This window comes from Bactrocera neohumeralis, chromosome 5 (genome assembly GCF_024586455.1).
Source record: "Bactrocera neohumeralis isolate Rockhampton chromosome 5, APGP_CSIRO_Bneo_wtdbg2-racon-allhic-juicebox.fasta_v2, whole genome shotgun sequence".
Lineage (NCBI taxonomy): Eukaryota > Metazoa > Arthropoda > Insecta > Diptera > Tephritidae > Bactrocera > Bactrocera neohumeralis.
Genome location: NC_065922.1, coordinates 23,948,404 through 23,961,962, shown reverse-complemented (window position 1 = coordinate 23,961,962; position 13,559 = coordinate 23,948,404). Strand labels below are relative to the sequence as shown.

The following is a 13,559-nucleotide window of genomic DNA, read 5'->3' as shown; positions in this document are numbered from 1 at the left end:
AAATGACGTATAATGAAATCTCGATTATCATGCGAGAGTATAAAATGTTCGGTGACACCCTTCCTTACTTGTTTGAAATATCAATTAACCGGGGAAATTAGTTGCAAAATCCGTGTGCTTTTTTGTCACAATCTTGTATATAATAGTAACCATCTGACTAACCGATAAATAATTATTTCCCATACGTAGGTTGCTATCTACATTTTTTGCTTTCGTCTTCTAGCATTAGCAGTTTCCACCTAATGAGGTTTTATTTTACCCTGAACGTACTTAGAATGTTTTTATGATTGAGTATTACTCTCTTTAGTTTTCTAAAATTAGTTTCCGCGCAGTTAAAGATTGTTCTAAATAGGGATTGGAGGAGCAACGTAGTGCTTACAGTTATATAGAACTAAAGTTCAACCCTCCTAAACATTTTTGGTAGACCTGACTTTATATAGTATAAACTACTATACATATGGAAATGTACAATTTTTATACATATTATGTGCACCATATATAATGAAGACGCATCAGCTCCGTTTCCACGACAGTGGAGTTTACGTAACCGGAACGGATTCAGATTTTTTCCCGGCCAAGGACTGTCAACTCACCAGCATTCCTCCAAATTACTTAAGTGCATTTTATTTTATTTGTCACTTTGAGGATCCTTAAACTTACTTTTAGAAGTTATTTCTATAAATCTTATATTTTGGTTTTTGCGGGACTTGGACCAACGACTGTCAGATTTATAGTCACGCGCAAGGCTACTAGTATACACGCTAATATATTTTCGTCATATGTATGTTTCTATTTTGTCTTCAGACGTGTGTCTATGTACTCATATATATGTATGTACATACAAGTATATTTATAGACAAATAATTTCATTATTTTGCTTTCGCTAAGATCTGGTCAATTAAATTGTGAATCATTTCAAATTGTTTATGGCTGATGCATAATATCAAGAATATTAACCTCCTGTCAGTCTGTGTCAATTTCATGGTGGCGGCAATAATTTCGAAAATACTCGAAATACAAACTATACGCTGTGATGTCATATACACCCAAGCTTTTGCATATTATAAGTATAGGAGAGTGGGGGCGGGAAAAATGGCTTACCTCAGTAATCCATCAAGAGAATTTTTTAAATTCGATTTCAATAGTAAAGGAACAGTTTTCTCAAAATTTTGTATATTAACGGGATATGATAATAAATATTCATATCCTAACAGTATTGTAAAACTTGCTCTCTTGCATTAACATTTTGCGAAGTAAAGATCCACTTTTAAAGAATTTTTAATTTGTGCACTACCTTAAGGCTATAGTTTTCCAAGATTTGGTGGCTGTCATGAAAGTATCTAACTTTAGGAAATGTATGACAATGCAAAGGACTCATATTCAACTATCTAAGCGCCATCGCCGCCTTGTAGTCAGTCATAGGACCTAAAATATTCTTAAGTTTCGATCTTCATCTTGCTTAACTATCGCGGTCGTAGCAGTTCAAAAAATAATAGAGCTAGTAGGAATAAACTGCAATATATCTTATCTATTACGGAGTTGACATAACGGGTGATCCTAGTAGAGGTACTTTTTTCAATAGTTTTTTTTTTTGACAGATCATTCGTGGGTCGTGTTAAGCTGTCATATTATTTTTGTATGGCATTTAATCATGGAGAAACTTACGCCTGAAGAACGTTTACAAATCATTGACAACTTATGATCAACATAATCCGCCTACTGATCTTACTGTTCGCAACATCATCCATCTTGAGACCCAGCATTTATAATTGGTTAATATTCGACCGAATAGACCGCGTCCAGTACGCAGTGACGAAAATATAGCAGCCATAACTGAGAGTGTACACGAAGACCGTGGAAAGACGATTTGGCGCCGTTCGATGCAACTCGGACTGATGTATAGAACGACTTCGCGAATTTTACGTCGGGCTCTTAAATTGAAAGCGTACAAAATATAACTTGTGCAAGAACTGGAGCCGCTCGACCTTCCCGAGCGACATCACTTCGCTCTATGGGCACAAGTTCCAAAAAGATCCAACTTTTTCGCGCCAAATTTTGTTAAGTGACGAGGGCAACCTGAAGAGATTCAAGAGCTATGGCAGCTTCATCCAGAAATAATAACGGTTTTGCGTGGTTTGTGGGCCGGTCGGATCGTATTTCTTCAAAAATGATGTCGGTGAAAACGTAACCGTCAATGGGGACAGTTATCGCAACAAGATAACCGACTATTTGATGCCTGAAATTGAGGCTCGCGATCTCGGCGACGTTTGATTTCAACAAGACGGCGCCACTTCCCACCCTTCGCATCACCACCGAGATCGTATGATATAACACCGTTAAGCTTTTTCCTGTGAAAATATAAAAAGTCTAAAGTCTATGCGGACAATCCCGCTTCGATTCAAGCCTTCGAGTAAAACATAACACGTGTCATTCGCCAGTTAACAGTCCAATCAACGAAAATTGGACTCAACGGATGGACCATCTGAGACGTAGCCGCGGCCAACATTTAAAATAGATAATCTTCAAAAAAAATAAATACCAAAGAATGTTCTTTCCAATGATAATAAATACTAAGTTTAAAGTATGTGTCTTTTCTTAAAAAAAAAGTAATGGATCAACCTTTAGTAGTAACATGGCCATCTTCTATTCAACGCATCCCTATTCGTAAAATGTTGAATCTTACCAACAATTTGATGTGTGTTAGAAAAGGCTACCCAATTGAGTTTATTGGTATATTAGCTTGCTATTTCATTATACCAGTCTATTTAATTTATACCAGTTATTTTGTTCGATTCAACTCCTTTCAACGGCTCCACAAGTCTATTGCAATTAACAATCTAAATTGTTAGTCTATTGCATTTATACCAGTTGCTTCTTCGATTGACTATGCTGTTATTCGATTTATACCAATTCTTTATGTAATTCGCAAACATTCAAATTCTATACAGTCGATGACAACTTACAATTTACATATTTTCCGTTTCATTTAGAATATTATACCATTTACGGAACATATTCTGCAAGTTGTAGAATGCTAACCCATAGAATTACTCAACGATGCCCGACTTTGGCTGCAGGGCATGAACACATACATACAACCAAGTATGCAAGCAGATTAGCAGATTTCATATGCTATCCACAACAAATCGATGCTATTTTCAAACTTACGCTTCCATTGCATGATTTTAGGCGCAATAAAATTAAATAGGTACACACACATAAATGAAATCATATATATGTATGTATGTGTGTTCGCAATTGCATTATTAATTGAAATAAAAATACGCATTAAAAATTAACCAAACAAAACAAGAACAAAAAAAAAAAAGAGAAAAAACTGTTATTTGCTTTTGTGCATATTTTAGTAGCATTTCAATGTATAATTTCTAATACTTTCCTTAGTGCATGCAAATCCATTGTAATTACTCCTTTGTAATTGCGACGTAGCAGGGATATAGACATTCATACATACATACATAAGCACATCGTTAATCACGGTAAGCGATACTCACGACATGCTTTTGTACATTTCGCAGGAAGTTCAGGATTTTAATTAAAGCTGGAAATATGTAATTATAAAATTACCGAGTCAATTTTTGATAAAAAAAATAGTTTTTGGTCTTTCTAACTTTCAATAATTTTAATAATAAAAAAAGGTTTTGGTCTTTTTTGACTTTTGATAATTTTTCTTGTTTTTTTTTTTGTATTTTTAATTGAAAAAATAACTTCCTATGTTTTTCTAGATGTCTTCTGGTTTTTCCTCTTTTACCATTCTTCTATTTTTCCCCGAGTTTTGGGAAAAAATAATATTGCGTTTTGGTCACTTTTTGATTTTTTTGAAATCCATTTCTTTTTTTTTTGATTTCTGATTGAAAAAAATAATAATTTCCTGATTTTTCTTCTTTTACCATTCTTCTACCTATTGTTTCTGATTTTTGGTAAAAAAAAATAATGTTGCGTTTTGGTCAGTTTCTGAAAAAAAAAGTTTCGGATTTCGTCTAATTTTTTTGTTGTTTTTTTTTTGAGGGGGTTATTTGGTTTTTCTCTTTTTAGGCAACTAATTTATCTGATTTTTTTTAAAACCAAAATATTTTTTTTTTGGTTTTTACTGATTTTGATTTAAAAAAAAATGTTTGATCCTTTTCTGATTTTTGATAAATTTTTTTTCTTCTTTTTACCACTCAATTTATTTATTTGGATTAAAAAAACCTATCTTTGTTTTGGTCTAATTTTTGATTAAAAAAAAATATTTTTTATATTTTTCTGATTTTTTTTGAAGGCGGGAAGATGTTTTCTGGTTTTTTTTTTAAATTTTTCCCTTTTTTACTATTCTTCTCATTATTTTTGATCTTTGGTTTCGTCTGGTTTTTGATAAAAAAAAAATATTTTTTAATATTTTTTTTAATTTCCTGATTTTTTTTTTTTGAGGGAATGTGTTTTCCGGGTTTTCTCCTTTTTAACGTTTTTCTAACTAATTTACACATACACATGTAGATATGTATGCAGGGAGTTATCAAGCGTTGTTAAAATTTTCTCATAAATGTATTTATATTTGTGTCTCTTTCACTCTTTTATAATTTATATTATAAAATATTTAAATTACATTCAAAAATTTACTTAAGTATTTACGTTATGCATTCATATGTATATTGTATGTATATCAATATTTTAAACATTTTCACCGTCTGTACTAAGTATTTTTTAATTTAATTATATAAATTTTCTTTAAGCAATTTTCCATATAGTATATATAAATAACCAATTACGTGTGTGTATATATGTACATATGTACTATTACAAAATTTAAAATTGAACATGAGAAAATGAAAACACTGAAAATTATTTATTTGCTAATATTTTTATATAATTTTTGTTGTTGTTGTTGAAATTAACGCAAAGAAGAAAACAGATGTACTTGCGAATACATCCAGCTGATTTGAGTTGAATTTATTTTTTTCGTAAATTTCTGCATACGCTAGAGTCACCCTAGTCACTCAATTTTTTCTGTTTATATCTGTAAATATTTTATTTACATACCTATGCATATACATATGTACATATGCAAGTTTTATTTCTATTTACTAAATTATAAGATTACTGAAACAAGTTAAACTAGAATAAAATTACATGAAAATGTAAGTGGTTTCTCGCTTGGGTGTGAGGAAAGGCCTAGCGCGCTCCCTCTCGTTCTACATTTTCGTTAATTAAACTTAATATATTTTTTTTTGTTTTTTTTTTGTTTTTGTTTTTCTGAAAATAAAGGAATTTTTTGTGTTTTGAACAAAGCAAAATAATTACTTTAATTTTAATCTACTAAAGCAGCGCAATCACGTGTGTCTTTAAGTGGTTGATAACGGAGCACAAGTACCCAGCTGACAAGTCCAGTTTATGTACAAACCTATGTACATACCATAACACCAAGATTTGGGCTTGTGGGCGTGGTCATTCAACTATAAAGTTATCAGTCTATTCTCTTATATCTTCTAAAGATAAACGACGGAAATTATTGAAACCAAAATCAACAAAAACAAATTAAAAGGACTAAGTGTTAAAGTAACGGCCACTGGTGCGTAATCGGGAATCCTAAAAATTTGTTGCGAGTTGTTTAAGCTTGAGCAAAAATTATATTTTTGCAAAAATTTTAAACAATTTGTCACACAAATTTTATGCTGAAACGCGCTATGAACTAAAACAAGCAGGCAAGGCTATCACTTGTGCAGATTTTACAAAAGTTATGCTCTTATTAGCTGATATGTAATCAATACTATAAATTATCGTAGGTTCCACAGAAACCATTTTTTTAACAAGTTAAATATTAAAAAATGGGTTTGGGCATTTTTGAAAAATTCGCTAATAAACTAAAATTATTTTTCTTTGAGATTTTAATCTTTTTTTTTATTTAAAGAAGAGCTACAAAAATATTGCCAATTAGGTGTGTAAATGAAACAAATTTTTAATTTTAAGCGCGATATCTAAATTTAATAATATTACTTAAATGATTGAGTTTACTATAATGAGTAAAAAAAAATATTAACATTTGCTACAATTTTAATTACAAAATGAGTCCCTTAATGACCGAAAAATTAATTTTAAATTTAAAAAAAATAATAATTATAAATCAAATCGTATATAAATATAAGAAACCTGTTTGCAAACGTTCGTAAGGCGCTAAAGTCCACGCCAGTTTGCAAAATGCGCTCTAAACGGTTATTAGCAGACCATTGAAACTCTGTGGACCTACTCGTATTGATAGCATTACACTATGCATATGCGCCTATGTAACTCCTAATGTGTTTGAAACCATTTCTGCACATATAAAAGCACACCTAGCACGTTGCCTGCTGTTAATTCGAGTGGCAAAGCACACACGCACACGTACACTATGATAACAGCATGCATGTACAGGGATTCTTCACTCCAACTCACCCACGCCCACATTACGTTTTTGTTAATATTTGTTTTTTTTTTTTGTGAAGAACCACATTTAGTACCCGTTTTCTTTAACGAAAATGAGCACCCACTCGCCCGCATACACACACACGTACATTTATACAACGCACCCTTAAGTGTAATTTGATTAGCAATCGGCATGTCACATACAACAACTTGTACACATTTTGGGCTTATAATTTTGCATTTGATAAGATCAGCCTGTGTGGCTCGGTGGTCTATGATGATCTTAGGGTATTTCTCTCTTTTTTTAACGAAAACTATCGCCGTTGACGGGTTTGCCTGTATATGGCTCACTAGCTCAATTGATACTCCATAATAGTAATTGTTAACTTGCCGCCGTTGTTGTTGTGGTTTGTAATTGTTGCTGTTTCTTGTCCCACCACTCCTGTATGCTGTCAATCATTTGTTTTCGTCGGAAACGCAACGATTCGCTGATGCACATTTTTATAAAATTAGATTTCATTTCAAAATCGCCCTTAATTAAATTGAGATGTTCTAACAATTGTGTATAATTACGACCTGGACGTCGTATATCGCGAAAAACTTGTGTTCGTATTTCTAGGTTATGTTTACGTGCGGCATCGCGTTGTTCATCTGTGAGTGGCGGTGGACCCGACACCACAATTGAGTTACGTTGACTAGCGCCGTTACCGATATTATTGCTACTTGTTATACTGTTAACGCTGTTGTGTTGATTATGATTGGTCACATGATTGGAATTGGCTATACCCACATTATTGGTCATTGACTCGCGTTTCAACGTATCGAAATTGGTTGAAAGTGTCACAGTTGAGAGGGAATTCGCCACTGCGGCTGATGGTGGTGGCATTAGCACAGACTCTGCTGTTTCCATTTTGACTTGCGCAACTGCAATGGCTGCAGTGTCGGGATTCGGCGCGGCAGCAGTATTCGATATGCCAGTATTGCCATTGTGGCATTGTTGTAATATGCGCGAAATTTCTTGAGCATCGTTAATATCGTTGTGTTGATAGGCAGGTGCTTGGGTGTTAAGTGTGACTGTCGCTGGGGTTGCAACGGATACTGGCGCTCCCAGTGCAGGCGTGGTTGTAGGAATACTAAGCAAAGCGTTACCGTTGATTTGAAGTGGTGCAGCGAAAACGTTAGGCGCTATCGTTGCGTTGGTATTTGTCAACACGTTTGGCGCTACTATAGAGCTAACAGCAGCAGGCGCCACATCCACAGGTGTCATAATCGATTGACCAAAATTATTTATATAGGGTTGTGGGGAACCTGGCGGCGACATGGGTGTTAATACATTGTTATTGCCCGGCATCTGTACCACAGGTGGCAGTGGCAATGTGCCACCAACCGTCATGCTAATACCAGCCGTCGAATTGATCGGCGTTGTGCTGGGCCCACTCATATCGGAATCACAGCTACTTTCGTCGCTAATACCGTTGATGAAATTACGTACATAACCATTAATTAGCGGTTCACCAGGTTCGTCTTCGTTGAAATCAAACGCAACAACAAGTCTATCCGGATCACCGTCATCGGACATATTCGATGATATGGACCCGGTCTCTGAAGCGCTGTCATCATCAAAATCGGACATTGAAGAAACCGAGGAGCTTGAAGCATTTGCAGATGTTACATTCAAACTTGGTGTGCTAGGTCGCACGTCCGTGGAAGTACGTCGAAATATGTAGTCCTTGCGTATGGGACCGGCTTTGCGCTTGCGTGCACGTGATGCATCGATTTTCTTTGGCACAATGCCACCTGGCGCACCCGGTAGTGGCGCACCACCGGCACCATTATTTGATTTCATTGGCGCCACATCACTGAGATCTGCTTCGTCCACCATAACCATATGCTTATCCTTTTTGTATGGATTGCCAAACATGTGTTGTCTCACGTTCGTCGGTTCGATTTCACGCAAAGGATTATCCTTATTCTTCAAGTATTCCTGATAGTTACCCATTTCGGCAATGGGTAGGCAGTGTCCGGAATCTTTCGCCACCAAACTGGTAGGTGTGGGTCGTAGCACAGTTTCGCGCATGCGCGCTATTTCTTCCATCAAATCGCGGCGTGGTATATCGAATGGATTGCGGTATGACTTCGCCGACGATTGACGCGTTAGCTGTGGCACAACAATGGTGTAGTTCTCAAGTGGTTCAATCTCGGCGTGTAATTTAGAAAAGGTCTCTCTCAACAATGGATGACGTACCAGATCGCGTCTTAACGGTACGCCGGGATTTAATTTTGCTGTTTCGATTTGTCGATACGGCGGTTTCGGTTGTTTCAGCTGTTTATACACCTTCATACAGAGATTTTCTTGGTCTTGCTTTGCGGTGTTTTTGATATGCTTCAACTGATTGGCGATGTTCGGAGACAGATAATTGTCGACATTTTCCGGCAATAGAAATTGGAGCAGCTGATACGGTACATTGATGTTTAGTAACGCTTTTCGCAAAAACGGGCAGTAGTATGGCGGTATTGAGCGCACATAAGCGTTAAACTTATACATGAGATCGTTGGGCGGACTCATATTATACTTGTGTATAAGGTCGTGCAGCAGCGGCAATAACGCCGGATAGTTATACGCCAATACATACAGATGTACTTGTGTTAAATTCTGCGAGGCCTTCAAATAACCAAATGGTAAATCAAAACCATGCATTCCGTTCGATATGATCACTTGCCAACATTTGTTCATTTCGCGTTTTTGCAATATCTGCAAGGTCAGCGGACTGCCTTCGATTTCGTACTTGTCAACAGGAAAACTACGCACCATTTGCGGTTCGTCAACTGCGGGTGTGACTACTTTCAATTTGGGGTGTGCATCGCGGGGCGGCAAAGTAACCGCCTTCGGGTCGGGCCAATATGGTTCCGGCAAGGGCCAGTATCCAATTGGGAAGGTCTTTTGTGATATATGTTTTTGCACATAGATCATTTTCTTCATTGGTTGAAATATTATGTCTTGAAGCGCTTCATTTGGCACGCCGTCTTTCGGTAGCATTGGTTCAAATTGTAAGACGACTCCCGGTTGCACTTTCTGCACCAAACTCTCTATACATTGATTTAGAACATAATGCGAACGCACACGATACGAACGTCCTCCTGTCACCACACACATACGTTCTATGGGCGAATCATCGTGCGGTACTTTGCCCTCAGCTCGTTCATCCACTTTATTGCCAGGCATACGTAGAACTAACGAAAATAGTCGTTGATCCCAACGAAATGGTTCTTTTGTGAAATTTGTTCCTGGTATTTGTGTATTTAACGGCAGTATGATATCTTGGTGTACACCATTACGGTACGAATACCGTCCACCATCGGTGATCACAATGATTACAGACGGCTCCAAGTAAAAGGGACACCGTCCCTGACCGTATGTGTCGATTCCGGATTGCATGCGATTCAGATTTAATAAATCGAAGGCATTCTTTAATGATTCACCCATTGAGGTGAGTCCATTGCTTTGCAGATTTTTCAGCTCGTTCATGAATGTTGCATGATTCTCTTTCCAACCGGCCTTTACATTAGCGGGTGGTTCTTCGAAAGTTAACAGCATATAGCGATCACCTAGGCAATCCTGTGTTCGTTGGCGATATTTCAGGAATGTCTCTACAGCGCCCTTCGCTATATCCAGATATGATTTTTGTACACCATTCACGTATGCTTTTTGACACATCGACGCGGATGTGTCGACCAAAAATAGTATAATGGTCATAGCGTCTGCAGAGTTATCGTGTTAATACACTTCTTGATTTTTGACGGTGCGTTCCTTTTATAGTTATATTTTTGCTGATTAGTTTAGTTTTTCTAAATATTATTTTTTTATTTGTCTAAAAAAAATAATGCACTTGTTGAATTACATCGGCATCGACTTCGGGAATTAAAAACCGCGTTATTATGTCTGAAAAAACAGTTTAAAAATATAAGGCATGTTAAGCAATCGAATTTCGTATAGAGCTGAGAGAAAGAGGGAGAAGTAAAAGGATATTTTATTCATATTTAAGTACTAATGTTTTTTTATTAAGTATCGGTATATACTATATAACAAAATTTACTTTAGTAAATATTCAAAAATAATTATATGCATTATTTGATAATTAAAGCAACTAAGCACTTATTTAAAAATATATAAAACAATAAATCCATGGAACTCATATAATGAAGAAATCAAAAATAGATTTGAACAAGGATTAAGTAAAAAATACGATTTTTCTCAAAAATACCAGTCCCTATTCAACTCATATTTGCACTACGTTTATAAATATGAATAGATTCCTTAATTTGTTGTATAAATAATAATTCAAATATTAGATTTTGCAAACTTGCTCAAGGAATGATTATGGCATTTCTTTAGTCAATAACATAGGCTTGTTGTTTTTCAATCGCATCGCATTATTTTGTAATGCTTGAAATCTCAAAAAAATACACAGAGTTTAAACAAAACACTCTTTGTTCTGTAAATTGTTTTACTAAAACGTAATCAGCTTGTAATTAATAAAAACTTAATGTATTGAACTCTGTAAGAATTTGTGAAGTGCAATATGTTTAACAATATAATAACTAATTTCTGTCCTTGAAGAATTTTTAAGCAAAACTAAGCAATATCAAAAAAATATATAATTCATATTAACAGGAATACGTTAAGTAATATTCAAAAATCTTTGCATGTTTTATGCCTAAAGATGGCGCTGTAGGGCCGGAAGGACATGTGTAATCCCAAAAGTTGAAAATTTCAAAACTTTGAAACACATATAAAGAAAAGTAAATAAAACTCAAACAATAATGTATATTGCACAGCAAACAGACACGCCACCGTCTCGACTTTACACTTTATAAAGCAATAACTTTCTTTCATTCTGAGTTTAATATAAGCATGCAAGTCCCCAGCTCAAACATAGCACCGCACTCCGAAACTGGGAAAAGCAACGTGCGGAAGAAGAACTTATAGTGGTGGCGGCAGAATTAATAGCGGCAATGTGAGAAAGGCAATTGTTGGGTACTTTTTCACACATAACTTGTAGCTGAATCGAAATGAATGATAATGATAACTGCTATTTTTGTCTTGTCACAGACGAACGAATATTCTAACTAAAGAATGCTTTGCAACCTTTTTCCGATACTGCTGAATATTTACTATTAGCACGGTTAAACTTTATCGCAACTTTTTTATCATTATGTTTTTTTATTTGTTACTGGATATAGCACAAATTTAAAAACAATTCAAATTTCCTCTCTTTTGGCTGAAAGAGAAACGAGAAAGGCGAGAAATCCACTAGCAGCAGTGTTGTCAACTCAGTAAAAAGGTTAACGATTAGAATATACATATAAGCATGTATTATTTGAAAATAATTGCAAAAATAATAAACTTTTGGATTATATTGATATTGTATTTAAGCAACGATTTTAACGATTTTTCTTTACAAATCATTTACTAAATATTCCGATTTTTTCTTCAACTATTTCAAAAGTTAAAGAATTTATTTTGCTGAACTTTCAGAAAACATTGGCTAATATATTCAAACAAAAAATAAAAGTTGTCCAGTATCTTGTTCTTTTTTGAAAGTTATATCATGAATTTAACGAATTTCCTCAACACCTGGCTTTAAGAGCAGACGGCAACACTTCATTAGCAGAAAAATTCTCACGTGCGTGAAAGCGAGACGACCAATAAACAACCGAAACTTTGACATTTGGCAACAACAAAAAGACTGAAATAAGAAAATGATGAAAAACGTTTAAAAGAGAATAAAATCCAATAGCTTTGCAACGGTTGGCTGTATTTTGATAGCACGTCTAGGAACTAAAGGCCAAACACCGAGCTTAAGCTTCATAGTGGCTCTACAATTCTCTACAAGTGCTCAAAAAATGTGTTAAATGAGTTTTGACGTTAATTAAATCATATAAACAAATCGGTCACACAATTAGCATTAGAAAAATAAACACTTTCAACTAAACGCTAAATTAAATCCGCACCAACACAAATTAAATGCACGTCCTTGACGTAAAGAAAATCACAAACGGTAACGTGCTGCCGAAAATTGTAAACAAAATTCTGATCACTGCAAGTGAAGAGTGAGGGTATGAGTGCACGCACGCATTGTTCAATTAGTGGGGTGAGAGGACACACTATACCGCGCGGCTGACACTGATAAGTACTTGCACATACATGTGTACCTTTGCAATAGCCCCAAAGCCTTTGCAATTTAACTTACAGCAACTTCAAACCAACAGCTATTGCTATCACTAAGGTGAATCGACATGTATGAGCATAATTTCTCACTTTTTTCGCTAATTTGTTTTCAAGTTTTGTTTTTTTTGTAAATAACGTCTGAATGCAAAAAAAACGAAGTTTGCCAGTTGTCGTTGCCTTAACAGTTGCCGTCGTCACCATTGCATTGAGTGTCATTACCGTGTTTCAAACTATTTGCTCCAATTGTCGCAAGTTTGAAATTTTTTGATTTTAATAAATACACTTTATGCTATTTTAATATTCCTTTAAGTGGGAGTCATCCCAATTCAATAGAACGCTGTGCAATACCTTCTTCTGCTCGTCAGCTACGCTCCATACGCTGTGCTTAATAAAGCTTCTCCATCTTCAGTTTCCTAAAGAGGCGTTCTAGTGGTAATCAATTTGTGCACAAAGTGTGTGGTGCGACGGAACGACTACATCAATGCAACAACAAATATATGTTAATATATCGTACACACACACACCATTGAATGAACTGTAGATGAGAAGACGAACAGTCGGTAGCGCCACTGCGGGAGCACCAACGATTCCCCAAAAGCAATGCAAACTGTTGTTGTGAAGTGTTGCTGTTGCCTCTTCTTTCTTCCTTCTACTTCTCGCTCGCTCTCTCTCTCTCTCTTTGTTTCACACTTTTGTGCGCCGCTGCTTTGCTATTTGCTTACTACAACAAATTTATCACCACTGCGAGCGAGCACTGCTATTTGTTTTTGTTCCGTCCCGAGTATTTAGTTTTGATTACGATTTTAACCGGTGCTACCAACCTTCCTTTCCAAAAGCAAGAAACAAACTGTCAAAATTTCACTGGACTACTAGCATTCGTCGTCGTTCCTCGTTCCTCGTTCTTCGTTCGCCCCTCTCCCATATGCACAAGCAC

General features: G+C 35.6%; 1 protein-coding gene across 4 annotated transcripts; it reads right to left on the bottom strand.

Moving 5' to 3' along the window:
• Positions 1 to 4,820: 4,820 nt before the first annotated feature.
• On the bottom strand, positions 4,821 to 13,480 carry LOC126760337 (integrator complex subunit 6). 4 transcript variants are annotated; one of them, XM_050475905.1, is made up of 2 exons: positions 12,974 to 13,480; positions 4,821 to 10,336 (listed from the first exon to the last, which is right to left on the bottom strand). In XM_050475905.1, exon 2 carries the CDS (start codon positions 10,148 to 10,150, stop codon positions 6,779 to 6,781), a length of 3,372 nt encoding a protein of 1,123 aa, XP_050331862.1. In that variant the 5' UTR covers positions 10,151 to 10,336; positions 12,974 to 13,480; the 3' UTR covers positions 4,821 to 6,778. The 4 variants fall into 4 exon arrangements, with proteins under 4 accessions (XP_050331862.1, XP_050331863.1, XP_050331864.1 ...); XM_050475906.1 differs by having other exon boundaries at positions 13,150 to 13,480; XM_050475907.1 differs by having other exon boundaries at positions 13,348 to 13,480.
• Positions 13,481 to 13,559: the final 79 nt, after the last annotated feature.